The 19,013-nt window shown below is 42.4% G+C and overlaps 1 protein-coding gene across 1 annotated transcript in view; it reads left to right on the top strand.

Annotated features, from left to right (window-relative positions):
• The first annotated feature begins 334 nt into the window (after positions 1-334).
• Positions 335-19,013, top strand: part of slc9a1a (solute carrier family 9 member A1a) — a 25,625-nt gene continuing 6,946 nt past the window's right edge. Inside the window, exons 1-5 of the mRNA XM_030781225.1 lie at positions 335-776; positions 12,187-12,647; positions 13,601-13,851; positions 15,767-15,984; positions 16,962-17,164. Of these exons, the coding sequence (XP_030637085.1) occupies positions 464-776; positions 12,187-12,647; positions 13,601-13,851; positions 15,767-15,984; positions 16,962-17,164 (1,446 nt within the window). The 5' untranslated portion in view covers positions 335-463. The remainder of the gene's footprint in view (positions 777-12,186; positions 12,648-13,600; positions 13,852-15,766; positions 15,985-16,961; positions 17,165-19,013) is intronic.

Raw genomic sequence — 19,013 nt, 5'->3', positions numbered from 1 at the left:
TCTATCATCGGAGAGGCTGTCGGTTGTACGTAATGAAGTGTAGGCTACGACGAGTGCACAGGCAGGATGCACTGGCAAAGAAATTATAAGATTAACGACATTTCTGATGAGACCGTCAAGTGTTTCTCTGGAGCTTCAACAGAAAAGATGTGTAGATTTTTGAAATACTTGTCGCAAGGAATGCGTACGTAATGCATTTCCTGTTTCATGGTAGCTTGCTGAGTTACCTGTGTAGGATTTAAGACACATCTGTGTCGTCAGTGGTAATTCAACCTAAGCCAGGAAGAAAACATCACATAATTCGCTTTAATGACAGAACGTTTCAGCTGATTTTTTAAATTCTGTTTGTTTAATAAAGCTTTCTTCGACGCCTTCGAAAACTTAGCTATTGGTGTCGTTCGTGCTTTGCTCATTCACCGTCTATAACAGCAAGAGGAGGCACTGCTCTCAAACTTATTTGGACATGATTCCACGAGTGCCCTTTCGTCCTGCCCCCGGGCACAGAACTTTAATGGGTAGGGGACTGCTGATGTTTCTAATTATGACATTAATACTGGGAACAATACTGCCGCTTGGGGCAAGCAGTTCTCCGGATGTGTCCAGCAGAAATGGTCAAGACAACCATAATCATTCACATAGGAGCCAAGATCATGAAGGGAAGCACCACGACAACAAGTCAAGAAAAGCATTCCCTGTCTTAGAATTTGATTACCAACACGTCCGTATCCCATTCGAGATAGCGCTATGGGTGCTGCTGGCTTCCTTGATGAAACTTGGTGAGTTTGTTATTTGAACTTTGACGCGTGAATGAATGCTTAATCTGTCATTCCGGTACCCATTTCAGATATTAAATGAAACAGACACATTTTGTAAATAGATTCGTAATATTTAAAAAAAAACAACAAAAAAACACTTACTAAGTGTATACATAAATGTCCTGTAGTTTTAGATTGGCTGGTTGTGTTGACTTCTTGAACACTGAACCACTGCCTCACGCTGATGTAAAGCCGGCTTTCCCACAGCAACCCCACCCAGTGGAAGTTTGCTGCCCAGAAATCGTGTTACCACGTTATCGTATGCAAAAATCAGTGTCAGGCATGAGTTAACACACAATAATATTGCCACCTGGCGTCGCGCTCTGTTGAACAAGCTTGCCCTGACGCTCTTGGACAACGACAGTAGTTCTTTAGAAGAACGGGAAACGTGTCCCTGAGCAATGATGCGCCTTACTTCAAACTCTTCAGGAGTAATAAGATGGGTTTTTTTTTTTTTCTGTCTCTCTCGCTGATGTAATGCCATTCCACTCAGCTCTGTTTAGTATTCATACACTTGGACACTAGCCGAATGCTGAGAGAGAGGAATGTGGTGGGCAGAGATACTGTTGTCCAGGGTTTAGGTTTTGGTTGGCCTCATACACAGATCCTCTGCAGTATGCGGTTGGTTTTCTGAGGGGTTAGCGCATGCTTGTCTGATGCTTGTGGACATCAGCTTGGCATACTGTCCTCTTACAGTCTTCTGGCACAGTTCCCACACAAATGATAACTGAGGCAAGGTTTTTTTGTTGTTGTTGTTAATTCCTTGTTACCATTAATGCCAGGTTATCTGTTAAACTCACACGGCTTGATTGTTGATAGAACAGTTCCATGTTCTGTCACCTCCTTATTTCCTCCTGTCTCATTTACTCAGTCTCCACTCACTGCTTCCTCATCTCCTTCTCTCCCTTTGTCACTCTCCCTTTATAACCCACCCACCTCTATCTGTCTATCTATCTATCTATCTATCTATCTATCTATCTATCTATCTATCTATCTATCTATCTGTCTATCCAACCATCTATCCCACCCATCCATCCGTAACTCCAACTGTCCCTCCCTCCAGTCAGTATGCAGGGCCTCTGCAGTGGTCCCTGCTGCCTTTCACAAGGTGCCAGGAGTGTTGCCAGTTCCCTGCACCAGTAGCAAGGATGGTGCCTGTGTGAGAGTGTGGAGGGGAGCCTTGGCAGGCTGGATTCTGGAGAGGACTTTCAATTGGAAAAGTGGAGAGGGAGAGAAAGAAGGCTCAGAAAGGATAGCACTGGAGAGGAGGGCAGTTGTCCAACCAAGATATGAAAGATAAGCAAGGAGATAGAAGGTGGGGTGGAAAAGAAAGAAAGAAAGAAAGAATGAATGAGGGAGGGGGGGAAGGAGAAAGACAGAGGAAATAAATGGATGTATGCTGTGACCTTCAGCCCTTGTTTTATCTTTCTCGTGGCAGATTGAGCTGCGTGTGTCTTAAGCTACGGTGACAGAAATAAGCTCTTCCTGAAAGAGAGCTCTTTATTAAACCCAGCATTTTATAAATACCTCTTCTGTCCAGTAACAATTTCCGATCCCCTGAGGTGAATTGCTGCTCTTGTAGGTCCCTCTTCACATCAAGTTATAAGATTAATTAGAAGAAAAAAAAAAAGATTTTCTCATTCTGTTTTCCTGATCAATATTTCCAGGAAAGAACCATGACTCATTGGACCTGAGAGAGTGAAATAATATGTTTTATTTCTAATGCACTTTTTTTTAAAAAAAAAAAATTCAGCTCCAGCCCCTTCATTAGGCTTATAATGATGTAAAATGGGCCTTTTGTTTTTAATTTTCCATTTTCTTCTTTGAAGTTAAAAATAGTTTCTCAAGGCTGTGTAACCATTAACGAGACAAGACTGCTATGAATGTCTGTTTTGGGTGTGTGAGATAATGTGGCATGTAATTTAGGCAATCTTTAACATAATAAAACAGATTTGACCCACAGAAAAAAAAAATGCTTTAAAATTACCCACAACACAGCTGCAAACAGTCAAATCGCTAAATTGTCTCGTTGACCGTATGCGTTCAGATTAAGCATAATATACTGCTCACACAGTGATGTTATTAATGTCATTGGATAAAACCTGGTTTGCATAACTAGAGTTCAGCGAAACCAATCTGTCCTGACAAGTCTTTTTGGCAAATGCTGGGTTAGGATTGCGGTTAAACAATTAACGTTGGGTCTTTGGGTTAATATGCGATGAAACTCTCAATGCAACTCAATAACGTTTGCCACACCCGTTGTTTGCACTGCAAACAGACTGACTGCAAAAACCCACAAAACGATTTCACATGGCCCTGGTGAATTGTACACATGGTACAATTGGAGATATAGCCACCAACTTGCTTTACCCGTCAGTCTAAGTGGAGGTCAATATTTGTTATTTAGAAAATGACTCATTTGGACCTGCCATGAACCTGCTGGTACGGAAAACAAGGAAATAATACAATAAAATAATAATAATAATAATAATTGGGGGAAAAAAACGAGTGGGTTGGCTTGAGGACAGACAAAGGTCTAGTGTACTCCCTTTGGTTTCATTAGAATTCATCTCCTGGTGAGCCACGCTTGCCAAGAAGAGTTAGAGGGGGGTGGATATGCGGTTAGTTTGAAAACAGGACATATCAGTTATAACTGACTAATATCATTAGACTGCCTGTTTTTCTGTACCTCCTGTCATACTGAAGTATACAGTCATGCATCTGTCTGTCCTCTCTAAGTTTCCTGCGTTATATGTAGTTTTTACGACTCTGGTCTACCTGCCTACTGTGCCACCTATTTTGGAAACAGCAATCGATTTACAGCTCTTTATGAGATGTAGAAAGGTTATGCACAATGTTAGCTGTTGTAATTTTGTGTTCTCAAGTGTCTCAGCTTTCCTACTGCTGGCGAAGACGTGGTTGTGTGTAGCATCCTGCATATGCTCTGTGTTAAACTGACATGCAACTACAGGATTAGAGCACACAGTGAAACATTAATGTTTCAGGGACTTCAGTGACTCTTCATTATTAATAAAGGTGTGTCATGTAGAGTTCTCAGCCTGTCCACCTGAAGCAGGCCAGGATATGGAATAGAGTTTCCCAACTGTAGACCAGGAGTTTTCAACCTTTTTTCGATATACCCCCCCCCCACCCCTTTGTCTGTGTTTGAACTTACCCCCCCCCCCATCCTTTTACATTATACTTGCCTAAAACAGGTGCTCGTGCCCTGCCCCACACGTTGAACACACCTGCTCTAGTTCTGTGGAGCCACCCAGACTTTGCAGGTTGTTAGTCCTTAGAATAAGCACATTTAGTTTCAAGATCTCAAGTGCTCATTAATGGAAAGATAAGTTGAATCAGTTGTGTTGGGGCTTGGATGGGGGGAAAATGCGCAGTCTCGTCTATTCTCAGGATGTTAACCGAGAAACAGTTATTTGGGTCAGTATAGTTGTTATTGTCCTGTGACTGTTTGGAGAAAATGAACAGGGAGATAAACCAGAGTTTACACAGTGTTTGTCTTAAAGAAGCAAAGTCCAGACATCTTGTCTTCATTTCGAAATGCGTTTCTTCCCTTTAGTTTTATAATCTGGTTGAAAGTTTGAGTATAAATAGACATTTGACAGGAGTTTGAATCAGAAATATAAGTAGTCTTTTTTTTATACAATTTTAATACAATTCTTTCCCCAGAGTTTTAGCATTTTTACAAAATCAAATCTTTTGAAAAAGAGACAGCTATAAGCAAAATGCTGGAACCACTCAAAGGGCAAATGTCTTATCTCTGGCAAACACAGTTAGGATTTTTAGGGTGTGGCAGGTCTCCAGAGAGTTTACTTGTTTCAAACAATACGTCTTTTCTAAACTTATCAGCTTTTTACTCATGGATTGTTATTTCTTAACCCTTGTTCTATAAGTTGGATAACTCCCTCTTTCACTGATTGTTTTACTGTGGTTGTAAAGGTCTCTGGGGGTGTCAATGCATTTTTAAAATCACTTTTTGAAAGGATGTGCAGAGTCTCACAGTTGTCTACATCTAAAACTGCCTTCTAATGTAGGAAAAAAAAAGTTCAGCAATAATCATAACTTTAGCGAACTGATCATATTTATTGTTTTTTGATAATACTCAACAAGAATCACTATTAGGAATGACTGGCGCCCTTCTCTGTATTTGAATGCTTAAGATTGACGATTTCAAATGAAAAAGAGTAGTTGTCTGACCAACTACCCGCTAGTCAAACCAGTGACTCTACTGAGCAACAAGTCATGATGAATGGGCACATTGATGGGCTTTCACAGGACAATGTTGCTCCTGTCTGAACAAACCTGGCGTATTGAGATGTCTGTAGCAAACATCAGCATTTCTGCAGTGTCAGCAAAACCGTTTAGTTTCTACAGTCTGTTTTCCTTTTCAGACCTGATCCTCTGGATGGTGCGACTGACTGCTGATTACAATGACTATGACATTCTTGACAAAAGCAAGACATCAGAATTCATCGCTTCCTTAACACAAGGAAGTCAGTGGACTGAATTCTTTGCATAATTCTTCGAGGAAAGCTGATATGTTTATTTAGCATTAACATCAAAGCTTCGTGGTACCTTGAGCATAGCTGCTGGCTTCAAAATACCTTTCATTATTTCTGTCAAAACTGTTCATGAGGACAAAATACAAGCTAGTAAAATACCAAGATAAGATGCTATGCTAAGATACTTGTGATGCAGACCAACACATGAGATGACTGCCAAAAATACAACATATGATTAGCTCTTCCAAGGAAAATGAAAATGAAATAATGGATATGTATTGATTATCTTACTAGCATTTCGTGATACATTTACGCCAAAATGGTCTGGTTTTATGACTGAGGAATGCCGCCATGACTTTGAATGGTTTAATGGTTGTCTAGTATCTTGCGTGGGTGAGTATTGCCCTTCCTGCAGCCAGCTTTAATCTGTTTACGTACGTCCCGTGATGACTGTGCCGGGAAGTGACTGAGGCTAATCAGGTAGATTAAAGAAGGGCGGGACAGCTCACGACTCGGAACCGTGCAGATGTGACACATTACGAAAATCACATCAAACATCTAAATTCAACACAAGTTCAATTTTTAGCACTGGAATGAAAAAAAGAAAAATTCTCCAGAATTCAATGAACTAACAGGCCTAAACCAAAAGCACTAAAAAAACCCCCAAAGAAACAAAAAACAATAAAATGTTGTTTAGATGTTACCCATAAACCATTTTGGGATGTCTTTTTTTTTTTTTTTTTTAACTTTAGGATGTGGATTTTTTTTTTTTCCGTTAAAGCCGTGATTGAAATACCTGTAAAACTCTCGCTGGGTCTCATTCAGGTGGAAGGCTGTGAGTGTGTGTAATTGGATTTCTCACATTTGGGGAATAAATCAGTCTAGGAGATGAATTCTTTTGCAGTCATTGGGCTGTTACACAGACGGACGAATGCTTAATGATCAATCTGTCTGTAATCTCACGCCCTGTAAGGAATTTGAAAGGCTTTATCAACAGAAAGACAATTAGTCCAAGGCAAGATCTGTTCATTTGTGGGTTCAGAGACAGGAGAATGGGAGATTCGTGTAATTTTTCTCCATCTCATGCTATTACTGTTCCCACCTCTGTCTCACAAAAAACACCCCCCCCCCCCCCCACCCCAGCAAGACTCCTCTCTGTATTTCTCTGTCTCTCTCTATTCCCTGCTCTCTGTTCTGTCATATTGTCATTGTACCATGTAGATTAGTCGCCTGGCAACCAATCACGGCTTCTGACTGCGATAAAGATGGCGATTTCCCCCCCCCCCCCCCATTTTTTCCTAAGCCAGCCTTTCTGTTGACTTGGGTAGGAACAGCGTGTGTGAGACAAAGTTCCAGCACTCAGCTGTGAAAAGTTCCCTTTTGCAGACCTGACTTAAACACACGGCCTCTGTCTGGAGCATCGGGTCGACTGAAGGGAGAGAGAGACCGAGGCCTCACATGACGGCTCCCTTTGTTCTTAGCTGTAGAATCCATTCATGCTTTTTTTTTTACTCGGCATGTGACAGGGAAGGAAAGAAATTCTCATTTGCATTCTTTGTCAATGTACACGTGTTTTACATGCTCGTGGGTTGGTCGTCATTTACTCTGCATGTGTTTATTAAGGTCACACACACACACACACACACACACACACACACAAATGACCTAAAGCATTGTTCCTTAAACAGAGAAAAAATATATATCGTTCTGTAAATAGTTTGTGTGAGAACCTGCTCACCCCCTGAGTCATTTGAACTGATATAAAGCACTCTGAGATAGGGGGATGAACGCGTTAAAGACATCTCGGCAATTTTTTTCCACTTTGGACTGGGTTTGTCCCATTTTGCATCATTTTGCATGTTTCTATCATGTTACAACTCTACAGAAAAAAAGAGTGAAGGGAGAGAGAGAGAGTATAGAAGAAAGCAACTGTAGCATGTTGTCGCATGCAATCCAGGAATCCTACGACAACCTAAAGCTTCCAGTGCCTCTGAGAAGCTGAGGTTGATGTGTCGAAAGGAGACAAACTCAGGACAGGGGGAAGGAAAAACTCCCTATGAGTTATCAGCTCCTTGCTTACTGAAGTGCTCCCCTGCTTTTTATGTCCAAGAGATACCACACATCTCACTGGTGAGTTTGATGAAGTGGCTTGTTCTTTGGGACCGAGCTCAGATATTCAGGGCATCCCTAAGCTGTGATCACCACATGCATTGGAGGGTGTTTGTCATCATCTCAAGAGCGTGAGGACAGAATTCTCTGATTAGAGGATCAGTCTGAGCAAGAAAAAGATTACAGAAAAGATAAGATCTAAGCAGTTGATTGTGAAATGTCTCTCCACCTGTTACTGGTTCTTACTAGTGATAGGGGTGCCTTCACATTCATCGGCAACTCATGTATTACAATGAAAGAGAGAGAGAGAGACAAAGCGAGTGAATGAGTGAGAGGCATGGATGTTCACCTGATACAGTGCAAGGTTACAATACTAAGCAGTAACACCTTGACTACTGTGTTTACAGAGACTCTATGCTCACAACGATGCCAGAGGAAATGAGAGATATATAATAGTTAGCCTAGGCCTAGTTGCTATATTTTTTGTGAGGAGCTTTACTGGTGCCACCAGCCCTGTGCTTTTTTTTGGGGGGTGCGCTCCCAACTTGATGTGCTGCATCCCGAGTATGCTGGTGCCGTTGTCATCTCCTATTCAGTGGAACTTCTGAGTGTGACGATTTTAATGATAGCTTGACACAGACCAGTTGAGATGAGAAATCTGGCATCAGTTCGCGATAGATAGCTTTTTTTTTCTAGTGGGAGAGATGTTTAATTGACTTTTTCTTTCTCTCATCCTTCCCTTCGCGAGGAAGAACATTTTTAACGCCCTAGTGATAATTTCGTGATTATCCGTGCTTTTCGGATGGTAAACACAACTGACATAACGACCAACCAATAATCTCCCCTTATCTTATTTTCCTCCCATTTTATACATCCTTTATCAGATTCCCCCAAATTTCCTCATGGAATTTAAAGAGTGAAAAGACAGAACAACGTGTTGTACCCTTTACGGTCTTTCTCTCTTTTTAAAAATAAATTGCCATTGGTTATGACCGCTACAGATTACTTAAGCGTCTGGTTAATTTCAGTAGACCGTCATGAATTCATAGTCTCAAGCGAATGCCGTCCGTCGGTAGTGAGTGAAGTCTCTGCCCAAACAGCTGTGCCATATCTCGGCTGTACACTGACCAAACTGTATTAGTTGGGTTATTTATGGGTGTTGATTAGGCATGGGGGTAGTCAGCGGCTAGAATTAGCATCAGGTTTGTTGGTGTTCGTGTAGTGAGCCAACCGCTTACCTAAGTAAACGTGCTGTCAAAGCTGCCAAAACTACCCAATCAGGAAGTTTTCGAATTACTTAGTACACAGCAATCGCAATTATCGTCTTTGCCCAGAGCGTCTGACGTAGTGGACCACTGAAAACTGCATGTGGTGTTTTTTGTGCTCTCTGTTATCGTCTGATATACTAAATGTGTTATGTATACACTACGGAGCGTACTTCCAGTGAGGTATCTAAGCCTGTCTTATAAGGGTAGCCTATAACATGCGGGAAGATTTTGTAAATTTTACAGCTGTAATGCAAAGCAGGCAGATAGTCTGTTGTCTCTAGGGCTCTTTTTCTACGTATAACGCTTTTTTCCCTTAATCATCTTCCCCCGGTTTTCGTACAGTACAGTAATAATCGTTTCACACTTGAGCCTTTTAAACAGGTCGAACAAGCTATCGTTGGAATTTTCCACCGCAACGCCGTTCCTTTTAAGAGGGTGTGCTTGAATCATTATTGGCAATTGTTTGGTCTTTCGTTTTGTCGATTACCTAACACTCTTCCTTTCTTCTGTAATGTTAAGAAAGAGCATTGTTACAATAAGATGTGGTAAAATAGGAGAGGAAGGCTTACGTTTAGAATAACAAGAAAGGGAGAGAGAGAGAGAGAGAGAGAGAGAGAGAGAGAGAAATGTAAAGTGTAATTACCCTCTTGTCAAGAGGTAGAATTACACTAACTAGCCTGATTTTTCTATTTATGAAAGCTGGACTTGATTGCCAAAGCCTCTAAAAAGTTTTTCCAAGAGTAAAAATTGCAGAGGCTTGTGGGATCCTCCTGGTGTTTTTAAAGCATCATGCTCTGCTTTAGTTGTTATTGTTGTTTTGTTTTGTCTTAGTATTCAGCTCAAAGCTGAAGGTATTCGAGAGAGGTTATGATCATCTCCCTCATGATTTATGCATATGGAAAATTGTGGTCTAGCCCTGGGGTTGAATTAAAACAAAACAACAACAACGAAAAAAAACCCCACTCACACTAACCCCTTGCTAGTCTTTGTACTGAGTAGCTATGTTAATCATGTTAATCATGACTTTACAATGCTTTTGGGTCAGGGTTCTGACTTTTTGAGTCCAGAGTTGAATGGCACCAGGTCCCCTGGCCTGTGGAAGAGGCAGCATGTCGTTTGACTTGTTTGGGTCACTCAGAGCTGCTGTTGAGTATTTTACGCTAGAGTAGATTAGCGTTCATCTCAGCTTTGTTTACACTGATGCAGCTGTCTCAGCTGACGTCAGAGCGTGGTTTCTATGAAAGACTGTTTAAGAATAGTAATCATGTGGAATGACTTCATAAATGATTTTGCACACCGTTACGGTGGGTTTTTAATATCACATACTGACCATGAACTCTCGCCAGCCTTGCTTTTGGAGATATGTTCACCTGTGATGGTGGTGACTGTAACGACTTACTCCAGAAATAGTGCTAGACCTAACTTTTTCTAAAATACTTTTCCTGGGCCCTAGCAACTTTATAATAGCTAAGGTACAACCCCACCTGTGCCTGTTTCAGCCGTCAAGTTCTATTGAAATCTCAACTGAAAAACTGCCTCAGAGATTACTGTCTAAAATCCTAATTAATTCATGCGATACCCTGAGCCGACACTATTGAGCTCCCGTGTGCAAAAATGAGTAACGCTTCTTTGGAGGGCTACATTTTAAGACTTGTAAGATGCTGATTATTTCGCTTAACAAGCCATAGAGGTGTTAATTGGTTATTCACAATGTGTGCTGTAGAGTAGAAGCCGCTTACCACCTTACCTATCCTGAGTTTTGTTCACAGTTTTGCGTGTTATCATGCCTTTTTTTTGGCCAGTCAGGGCCATATGGCGTGCCCCCTGAGTGCCAACAGAAGGGATTTTAAATATTGCAAACTCTTTGTCGTGCGGGATCAGAGAGAATGCTTTGGAGACCTTTTGAAAGCTTCATACCTGGGCACGTTGCCAGGGTGAAGGAGACGTGACCTTGCAAATCCGTGGTCTAAATATAGACGAATGAAGGATTCTGACTCGGCTAGTTTTTGCTACCTCCTCAGAGGCTATGCTGTTTGCTCACTCTCGTTATTTAACCTAATACAGCAGCCGCTCGCGCCACGCTGTCGTATTGTGTGGAAGGGATTCGCGCCAGGTCGAGCGGTAGGAGAAAACGGCGTAATGGACTTTTGGACAAGCGCGAACGCCGGCATCGAATGGCTGTCCGTGATGACCAAGGTTATTAGTACAATCAGTCCTCTCCTGGAACTGTTTGTCAAACATCGTCTCTCTTCAGGCATCAAAAAATTAATTTGACAACAAATCTCACGGGACTGTTGTGTGAACCGTGTTAACGTCATGACAGAGCCCTAGTTCTGCAGTTAATTGCTACGGCTCAATTGAGTGAATTCAGAGGGGGGAAAAAAAAAAAACGACCTAAAAAAAAGAAAGCGCACAAAAACAGACAGACATACACAACCAGTGTCTGCTGTCAACATATTTTTAAAGCTGTTCCCTTTGACTTTATTGTCAGAGAAAAGAATTCGGTAGTAGGTTCCAGACTGCTTATGAGGAATGAACATCTTGTTTGTTGTTTTGTCTTTTGAGGAAAAGGTATTTTGGTACCCACATTGACAAAAGTGTATGTGCGCTGTCAAAGGAACTTTGTTTGTTGTTGTTTTTTTAATTTCTTTTAAGGGGGACACACTCACACGTCTCTGGTTTTTGTTTGTCAACGTGTGGGTGTGGGCAGATGCCTGTTTTGGCAGGGGTATATAGGGGAAGTAGGGTGACGCTTTTAACCCAAAATTTTTGTGCTCTGTTCCTGTTCCTGGTTTCTTGTGGTAAGGGTTTTTTTTTTTTTTTATTTTGCCTGGGTATGTGTCCGCTGCGTAGTCACTCCCCTTCATCATACCCTCTGCTGTCACGTTTTACATACCATGCACATTCAAGGCCTTTTGAGTTTTCCAATCTGAATCCAGACATGCCTGGACTAGTAAGAAAGAGAACATGGGATTGGTAATATGTCTGAAATAGGAAATGTCAAATTGCATGGAAAAATACAATTGTCAGTGCTGATGGCCTTTACCCTGATCCCAAAAAAAAGCTAACTTTGGGTTCCAGTAACAGCTGCGCATAAGTTATTTGGATAAATGAGGATGAGCCCCTGATGTGAAAACAAAGATAAACAACATAAAGTAGCTTACAACTCACCAATGAATTCAACAGCTGTGTCAACACACATGGGGTTCCCAGCCTGCCATCACAAATATTTTTAAACATGTAAAAGACACCAGCTCCTAACAGAATACTTTTTTTTCCCCTTAGGAGAACATCATTAGGCTAAATTCTTCATTTTGACTTTTGATTACTGTGTGAATAGTTGTTGTTTATATTTGACTGGGGTCCGTAACACGATGATTTTGCAACAGTAAACTCTTTAATTTCAACGTGTCCCTTTCTCTATCTCTTTCCCTCCTTCCCTCTCTCCCTCTCTCCTCCTATCTCTCCTCACAGGGTTTCACCTGATACCACGGCTGTCCTCCATCGTTCCAGAGAGCTGCCTGCTGATCGTGGTGGGTTTGTTGGTGGGAGGTCTTATCAAGTTAGTGGGAGAATCTCCACCGGTTCTGGATTCCAAGGTCTTCTTCCTCTATCTGCTGCCTCCCATCATTCTCGATGCCGGCTACTTCTTACCCATCCGCCCCTTCTCGGAGAACCTTGGTACCATCCTCATGTTTGCCGTCGTTGGCACTTTATGGAACTCCTTCTTCATCGGTGGTCTCCTCTACGCAGTTTGTCAGATTGAAGGTGCCAACCTGCTCAGGGTGGACCTCTTGTCCTGTCTGCTCTTTGGAGCCATCATCTCGGCCGTGGACCCCGTCGCTGTGCTGGCCGTGTTTGAGGAGATCCACATTAACGAGCTGCTTCACATCCTGGTTTTTGGCGAATCCCTGCTGAACGATGCCGTCACAGTGGTGGGTGCTCTGTGATCAGCCGGCATGGCAGACTTAGCCTTCGCTTTTATGTGTGTGTTTGTTGGTGATGTTGATGCCGTTCAGGACGCTTGCTGTGGCAATCACTGAAAGCTTTTATGTGGTTTCTTCTATGGGAGGCTACTGGAACTCAAATTGTTCTCTCTTTTCTTTTCTTTAGTTCGTTTGGTTGGTTTATGACTTGGCAGCTCGGCAGTGCCTTGATCTCAAATGTTTTTTATTGTAACAGAAAATTCCCCTACAGCGGCAAGCCACTGTGCTTTTGCATGCATGAGCTGTTTTATGGATAGTGGACTCTGTTAGTAAGACCATGCATTTCCATTCACACCCCTGGCAGTTCTGTCGATCAGGCTACATTGGGTTTGAATATAACAGTTATTGATTTGGTCTTTGTTTCCTTATTTTAGACAGTGACTCATTTCACTTAATGATCAGTCAGCGATGTGTCAGCTGTGTTTTTGATTTCTCAGATCTCACATCTTTGCAAAATTCTATCAGTGAAGAAATTTCTCTGGCCGTCTGTCTCCGTCAATTTCAGCTCCTTGTTTCTCCGTTCCATTTCAATTCAGTGATGCATGAAACAGAGTCTGAGAGCACTGGAGAAGTGTTTCCTGTTAGAAATGTTCTCGTACCAATTTACATTGAAATTGGACTTCCTCTCTCTTCTTTCTTTCTTTCTTTCTTTCTTTCTTTCTTTCCATCTGCCTTATTTTCTATAGCAGACCACAGTTATCCTTAGAGGTCTGTAGTGCCTCCTCGCTCACAAAAAATTCAAACAAACTCCACTTCTAAGCAGTAAACTTTTGTTTTTTAGCTCTGTATCCTGTTCACCATCGTCCCTTATTGGTAGGTGTGAGAACCATATGTCTGGTGACTGCACGCGACAGACAATGATTCTCTCTCTCTGTCTTTCTTTCTTTCTCTCCCTCACTCAGGTTCTCTATCACCTGTTTGAGGAATTTGCTGGAGTAGGCACCGTCTCCGTTGTGGACGTGTTTTTGGGCATTCTGAGTTTCCTCGTGGTCTCCATGGGTGGTGTTTTGGTGGGAGCCATCTACGGTTTCCTGTCAGCCTTAACATCACGTTTCACCTCCCACCAGCGTGTCATCGAGCCCCTCTTTGTCTTCATGTACAGCTACATGGCCTACCTCTCCGCTGAGATATTCCATTTGTCTGGCATCATGGCGTGAGTACTGAATCACTCTCTTCTCTCTCTCTCTCTCTCTCTCTCTGTCTCCATTACTCTTTATCCCATTCTCTGTGTAGATTTCCGTTTCATGTTTCTGTCTTCATCGCTGTTACACTTCATTTTTGTCTTTCCCTCTGTCTTTAGCGCTGACACCTTCTGTAATGTAACTTTTCCCACCTCCCACTGTAATCACAGCCTGGGGAAAGACTAGCTTTAATCATACCCAGTGAGGTGAATATTTGAAATGTGCATTTTTTTTTTTCGTTTCTAAGGCATATTTTTGATGTGTTTTTTTTTTTTTTTTTGGTTGTTGTTGGTGGTGGTGTTGCTTGTCATTTTTTTTTTTTTGATTTTCTGTCACATCAAAAAGTGACTGATGTGAGAGGTCCAGGGGGACGGTTCTGCAGTATTTTGCTGGGCCTTGATGAAATGATAAAAATCAATACGTAAAGGGAGCTCAGAGAGAACAGAACAGACACATTTGATTCAGTGCATCGGTGATCTACACGAGCTGTCGTGCACCATCTAAGGCGGGGTCGCTGATAGACCGTAAAAAGCCTGTAGATTTGTGGTTTCCCTGTATTTCCTGCCCATGCAGGAAAGCACTAGAAAGACCAGAGGAGTGGTGAGTGATGTTTTGTCCCTGGGTCATCTCAGATGAGTCCAAGACCCCTCAGGCGACAGGGGACAGTTTGTTCCACGATTGGAACACACCTCATTCAAGTATCACGAGGTGTCTTTATCATTTAAAAGGCTTAGAGTAATTTATTGATGCCAACAACAAAAAAATGCATGAAATAGGCTTGTACATTCTATTCATAATTAACTAAAAAAAAAATTGTACATAACCATGCTTACCTTTCCCCCAAATTTAGCAAATCAAAACTCAAATGCCAGTCAGTCCCTGCCATGACAGCTGTCACTCAGCGTAACAGAGCGGTGACCGAAATGACCATAATCACAGGCAGAGTTCTCAACCACATGATTCAGATTATCCAATACAATGTCATTTTGCAATATAAAAACAATATCAGAATGAGCTGAATGATACATATTCAGTAACGCCGCTCCATTCGTAATGTCCCGTAATATTTACATCACCACGTGGCTCTAATTGGCTGGCTTCTGAGAATACAGGGAGCTAGTGATAGGGTTTTTTTTTTTTTAGTTCTTTTATTAAATACAAGGGAAGCAACACGTCATTCGCAGCCTTAACGTGTTGAGTAAGCCAGCGCTAGCCAATCAGAGTGGCACCGTCTTTCAGTCTCTAGGTTGTTTTTTTGGTTTTTTTTTTTAGAGACAGAAGGACGCTAGCTACTCATTAGTGCTTTTCACTGTGGAGAGAGTACTGATCTTTGTGGGTCACATGCTTTTCTGTGGCGTCCTGTCAGACCCGCTGTAGTCTTGTGACACAGTAGAGAGCTTGTGAAATGTCAAGTGGAGGAAAAGCAAGACACAGTGCATCAACATGGGGAAACTATTCCCTGGTATCAGTTTTGCCATTTCTAAGACCTTTGCCGCACCTCCCATTCTGTGTAAGACAACAGTTAGTTTCATCTGTCAGAGGTGTGTAATGCGACCTCATTTTTCTTCTATCATGAGGTTTCCATCTGAGGGAGAAAAAAAAAAACTCAACAATGTCCATAGCTCAGCAGCAACAATGAGTATATCATAGCTTTGTTATTTAGAAATGGACACTCATTGTTATTTAGAATTTACTCTCATTCTCCCATGCTAGTACATGTCAACAGATATATGTCTTAAGACTTAATATGATTCTCTCTGTTTCTCCCCTCCTCTCTCTCTCTCTCTCTCTCTCTCTCTCTCTCTCTCTCTCTCTCTCTCGCTCTTTCTCTCTCTCTGTTTCTGTCTCTGTCTCTCTATCTTTGTTTCTGTCTCTGTGTTTCTTTAGTCTGATAGCTTGTGGTGCTGTCATGCGGCCCTACGTGGAGGCCAACATATCCCACAAATCCCACACAACCATCAAGTACTTCTTGAAGATGTGGAGCAGCGTCAGCGAGACGCTCATCTTTATCTTCCTGGGCGTGTCCACGGTAGCCGGGCCGCACCAGTGGAACTGGACTTTTGTCGTCATGACGGTCATTCTGTGTCTCGTTGCCAGAGTACTAGGTTAGTGTATGAATGAATGCTCGCTGTGGTATACTGCTTTCTCTTGAAACTGGAAGTTCAAAAGGGAGCCAGTCCATTGGGTGCAGTGACATTTGTCTGAGACACCCTTTGAGTGTGGCATATCCGTCTTAAGAATGTCATAAAGGGATACTTCCCCAAAAGCATTGTTATTTTTCTCAACCCTATTTTTTTTCCCCAGTTGGGTGTTCAGTTTCCCTGAACTAACATGTTGTACTGTTGACTTATGGAGTGACTCCTGAGTCAGCGTGGGAGGGGTTAAGATGAGCACACGCCCAGTCATCCTCTGCTCCTGTACCCCGTTGGCGTAAAACGCCCACACTGTTTCCCTTCTGATTCACTCGCAGCTCTGTAGGCACCTCATTGACATTTGGAGCCGGTGAAACACGATAGCGGTGAGAGAATCCCGTCCCACTGATGCTCCAGGAAAACAGCCTGTTGTCTTCTTTGCGGTTCCCGACCCGTTCGCTGGTGGGACTGGAACTCTCTCGTACCTGTAGAGGTGCGCAGCGTAATCTCCCGCTGCTCCGCGCCAGCCGGCCCCGCCCCTCATCTCTAAATTTGATTTTATCACGTACGAGTTAGGGCTCGTTGAGGCGGCATGGATCCAAAAACCGAAATTAATTTTTCAACACGGGGCCTGGACTAAAAGATCATTTCAGCTTTAATTTTGGTGGAGCATCCCTAAAATATGATGATTTATAATGAGCTCAGAGGTGGTTCTTCTTTTTCACACTATTGATAAAGTGTATTTAACCTATTGACGCTTCATATCCTGTTTGAATTAATCTGCAAAGTAACTGTTCAGCCAGTGGGATTTAGCAACACCCTGTAACTGGTGATTTATTGTATTATATTAAAGTTCTCACACACACACACACACACACACACACACACACACACACACACCCTTTAATGTTGTAATGTGTGTGACTACTGTGTTTTTCCTTTTCTCGTAGGGGTTGTGGGCTTGACTTATGTCATTAACAAGTTTCGCATTGTGAAACTCACGACTAAGGACCAGTTTATTATAGCCTACGGTGGCCTGCGAGGGGCAATCGCCTTCTCTTTGGTTTTCCTGCTGGACAAAGATCATTTCCCAGACAAACACATGTTCCTTACTGCCATAATCACCATTATATTCTTCACTGTCTTTGTGCAGGTGAGTGTGTGTGTCTATCTGTGTGTGTGTGTGTGTGTGTGTGTGTGTGTGTGTGTGTTGATCTATTACCCTTCATCCCGCATCAGCATCAAAGAAAATACAGTGTTTTTTTTTTTTTGTTTTTTTTGGTATTTGAAGGGAGGGCAACATTGGCAGTCATGTCACTGCACATTCTCTTCAGGAGCAGAGCGGTCATTTCTGATTTCTGTCTTCTCTGGGGTGGTGTAGTTGTCAAGGCAACGTTTGTTGCACATTTGTGTTCTCCCTCACATTTTTAGTTAGATTTCATTTGAGGTGGTTTAGTCTAATTTCCCCTTTGGGTTTTGGCCTGGTGTGATTTTGACATGATCTGGTCACCGCAGGCCCTCTTGTGAAGAATGTTCACTTACTGTTCGTGCGGGACAAAGTCGTGCTGACGCAGGCGCTGACCGCTGGGATACGTGAGAGACAAAAAATAAAAACAAAAAAAAAACAAAACGAAAAAACAAACAAGAAATGAAGCCTGGCTCAAAACCACAGGAACAAAAATAGACCCTTTAATATCACGTTATAAATGATTCATTTCTCTGGAGCTTTCATCGAGTTTACAGTGAAAAAATTGACCATGTTGAAGTTGGAAAAAGATACCACAGGGAGCCTCTCTCACACAGATCCTCATAGGTTGTTGTGTCTGTGTTTGTGTGTGTGTGTGTGTTTCTGTGCCTATGTGAGTGTGCCTATGTGTCTGTGCATGAGTGTGTGTGTGTGTCTGTGCATATGCATGTGCATCTGTGTGTGTGTGTGTGTGTGAGACGGACAGAGGGAGAGAGAGAGAGAGAGGGAGAGAAGTGTGTGTGTTTGTTTCTGTGTGTGATCCCATAGATGTAACACAGTAGCTAGTGTGAGGATGTTGTCATCCACTCGCTGTATCGGCTGTAATCAGCTCAGCGGTAATGATCTCCTTTTGAATGAAAACCATACTCAAAATCTCTCTGATTGGACCTTGTTGAAAGCAGTTGCTCAAAACACAGCAAAGAGAATCAGACATCTCTCCTCAAGAATCAGGACTTCAACCAGAAGTCTTGTTTAAATAACCCAGAACTTGAACTTGAACCTGAACCAACACTGCTTAGTTTTCTCTGGGGGGAAAAAAAAATGATTACAAAGAGACATTTAGAATAACCTCACCAAATGTATTCAATTTTCCCTGCATATGTAAACATGCATGGCTTGTTTTGGACACAAACACAGATGATCTTGGGTCAGTAGCATAAGGTTGCGGACATAATTGGACTAAGAGAAGCTGTATTTCTGCTTTAAGTGTACTTGTTGAGAGGCGCGGAAAACACTTTATTCTCTGAATAGGAACGGCAGTGTGAGTTGTTTTGTTCAATTTTATCCCTCTTCCCTTTCCTGAATATGAGCGGAGACCCAGACTAACCCCGGTAAACGAATTCTTCACAGCGTGTGCGTCTTTTCGTGTATTAGTGTGTGTGTCTCTGTAAAACCACGTACGCGGGTTCTTTAAACTTATTTCGGAGCAAAGTGTTTACAGCCTGGCTTTGTGTTTACGGCTGTGTGTTTGTTTATTGGTCGTCTGCACGAGCGTAGTGGGTGAGTCTCCGGCGGTGTGGGTGGTATCTTTCCATTAGTCTTTTCTTTTCTTTCTGTTTTTCGACGCAGACAGCAGGGCTTGGTGGTTTTTTTTTTTTTGTTTTTTTTTGCACTTGTGACTGTTTGCAGCGATGAAAGGAAGTAGCGCCTTCACTGTTTGCACTGCACGGCTTATCAGTATCTGCAGTGCAGACGCATCTGCACCCCGCGAACTTTGCTGACCTGTTCCGGGCTGCAACAGTGAGGCTTTGCAGAA

This window comes from Chanos chanos, chromosome 8 (genome assembly GCF_902362185.1).
Source record: "Chanos chanos chromosome 8, fChaCha1.1, whole genome shotgun sequence".
Lineage (NCBI taxonomy): Eukaryota > Metazoa > Chordata > Actinopteri > Gonorynchiformes > Chanidae > Chanos > Chanos chanos.
Note: the sequence above shows the minus strand (reverse complement) of the source record. Positions and strands in the feature narration are given on the sequence as shown.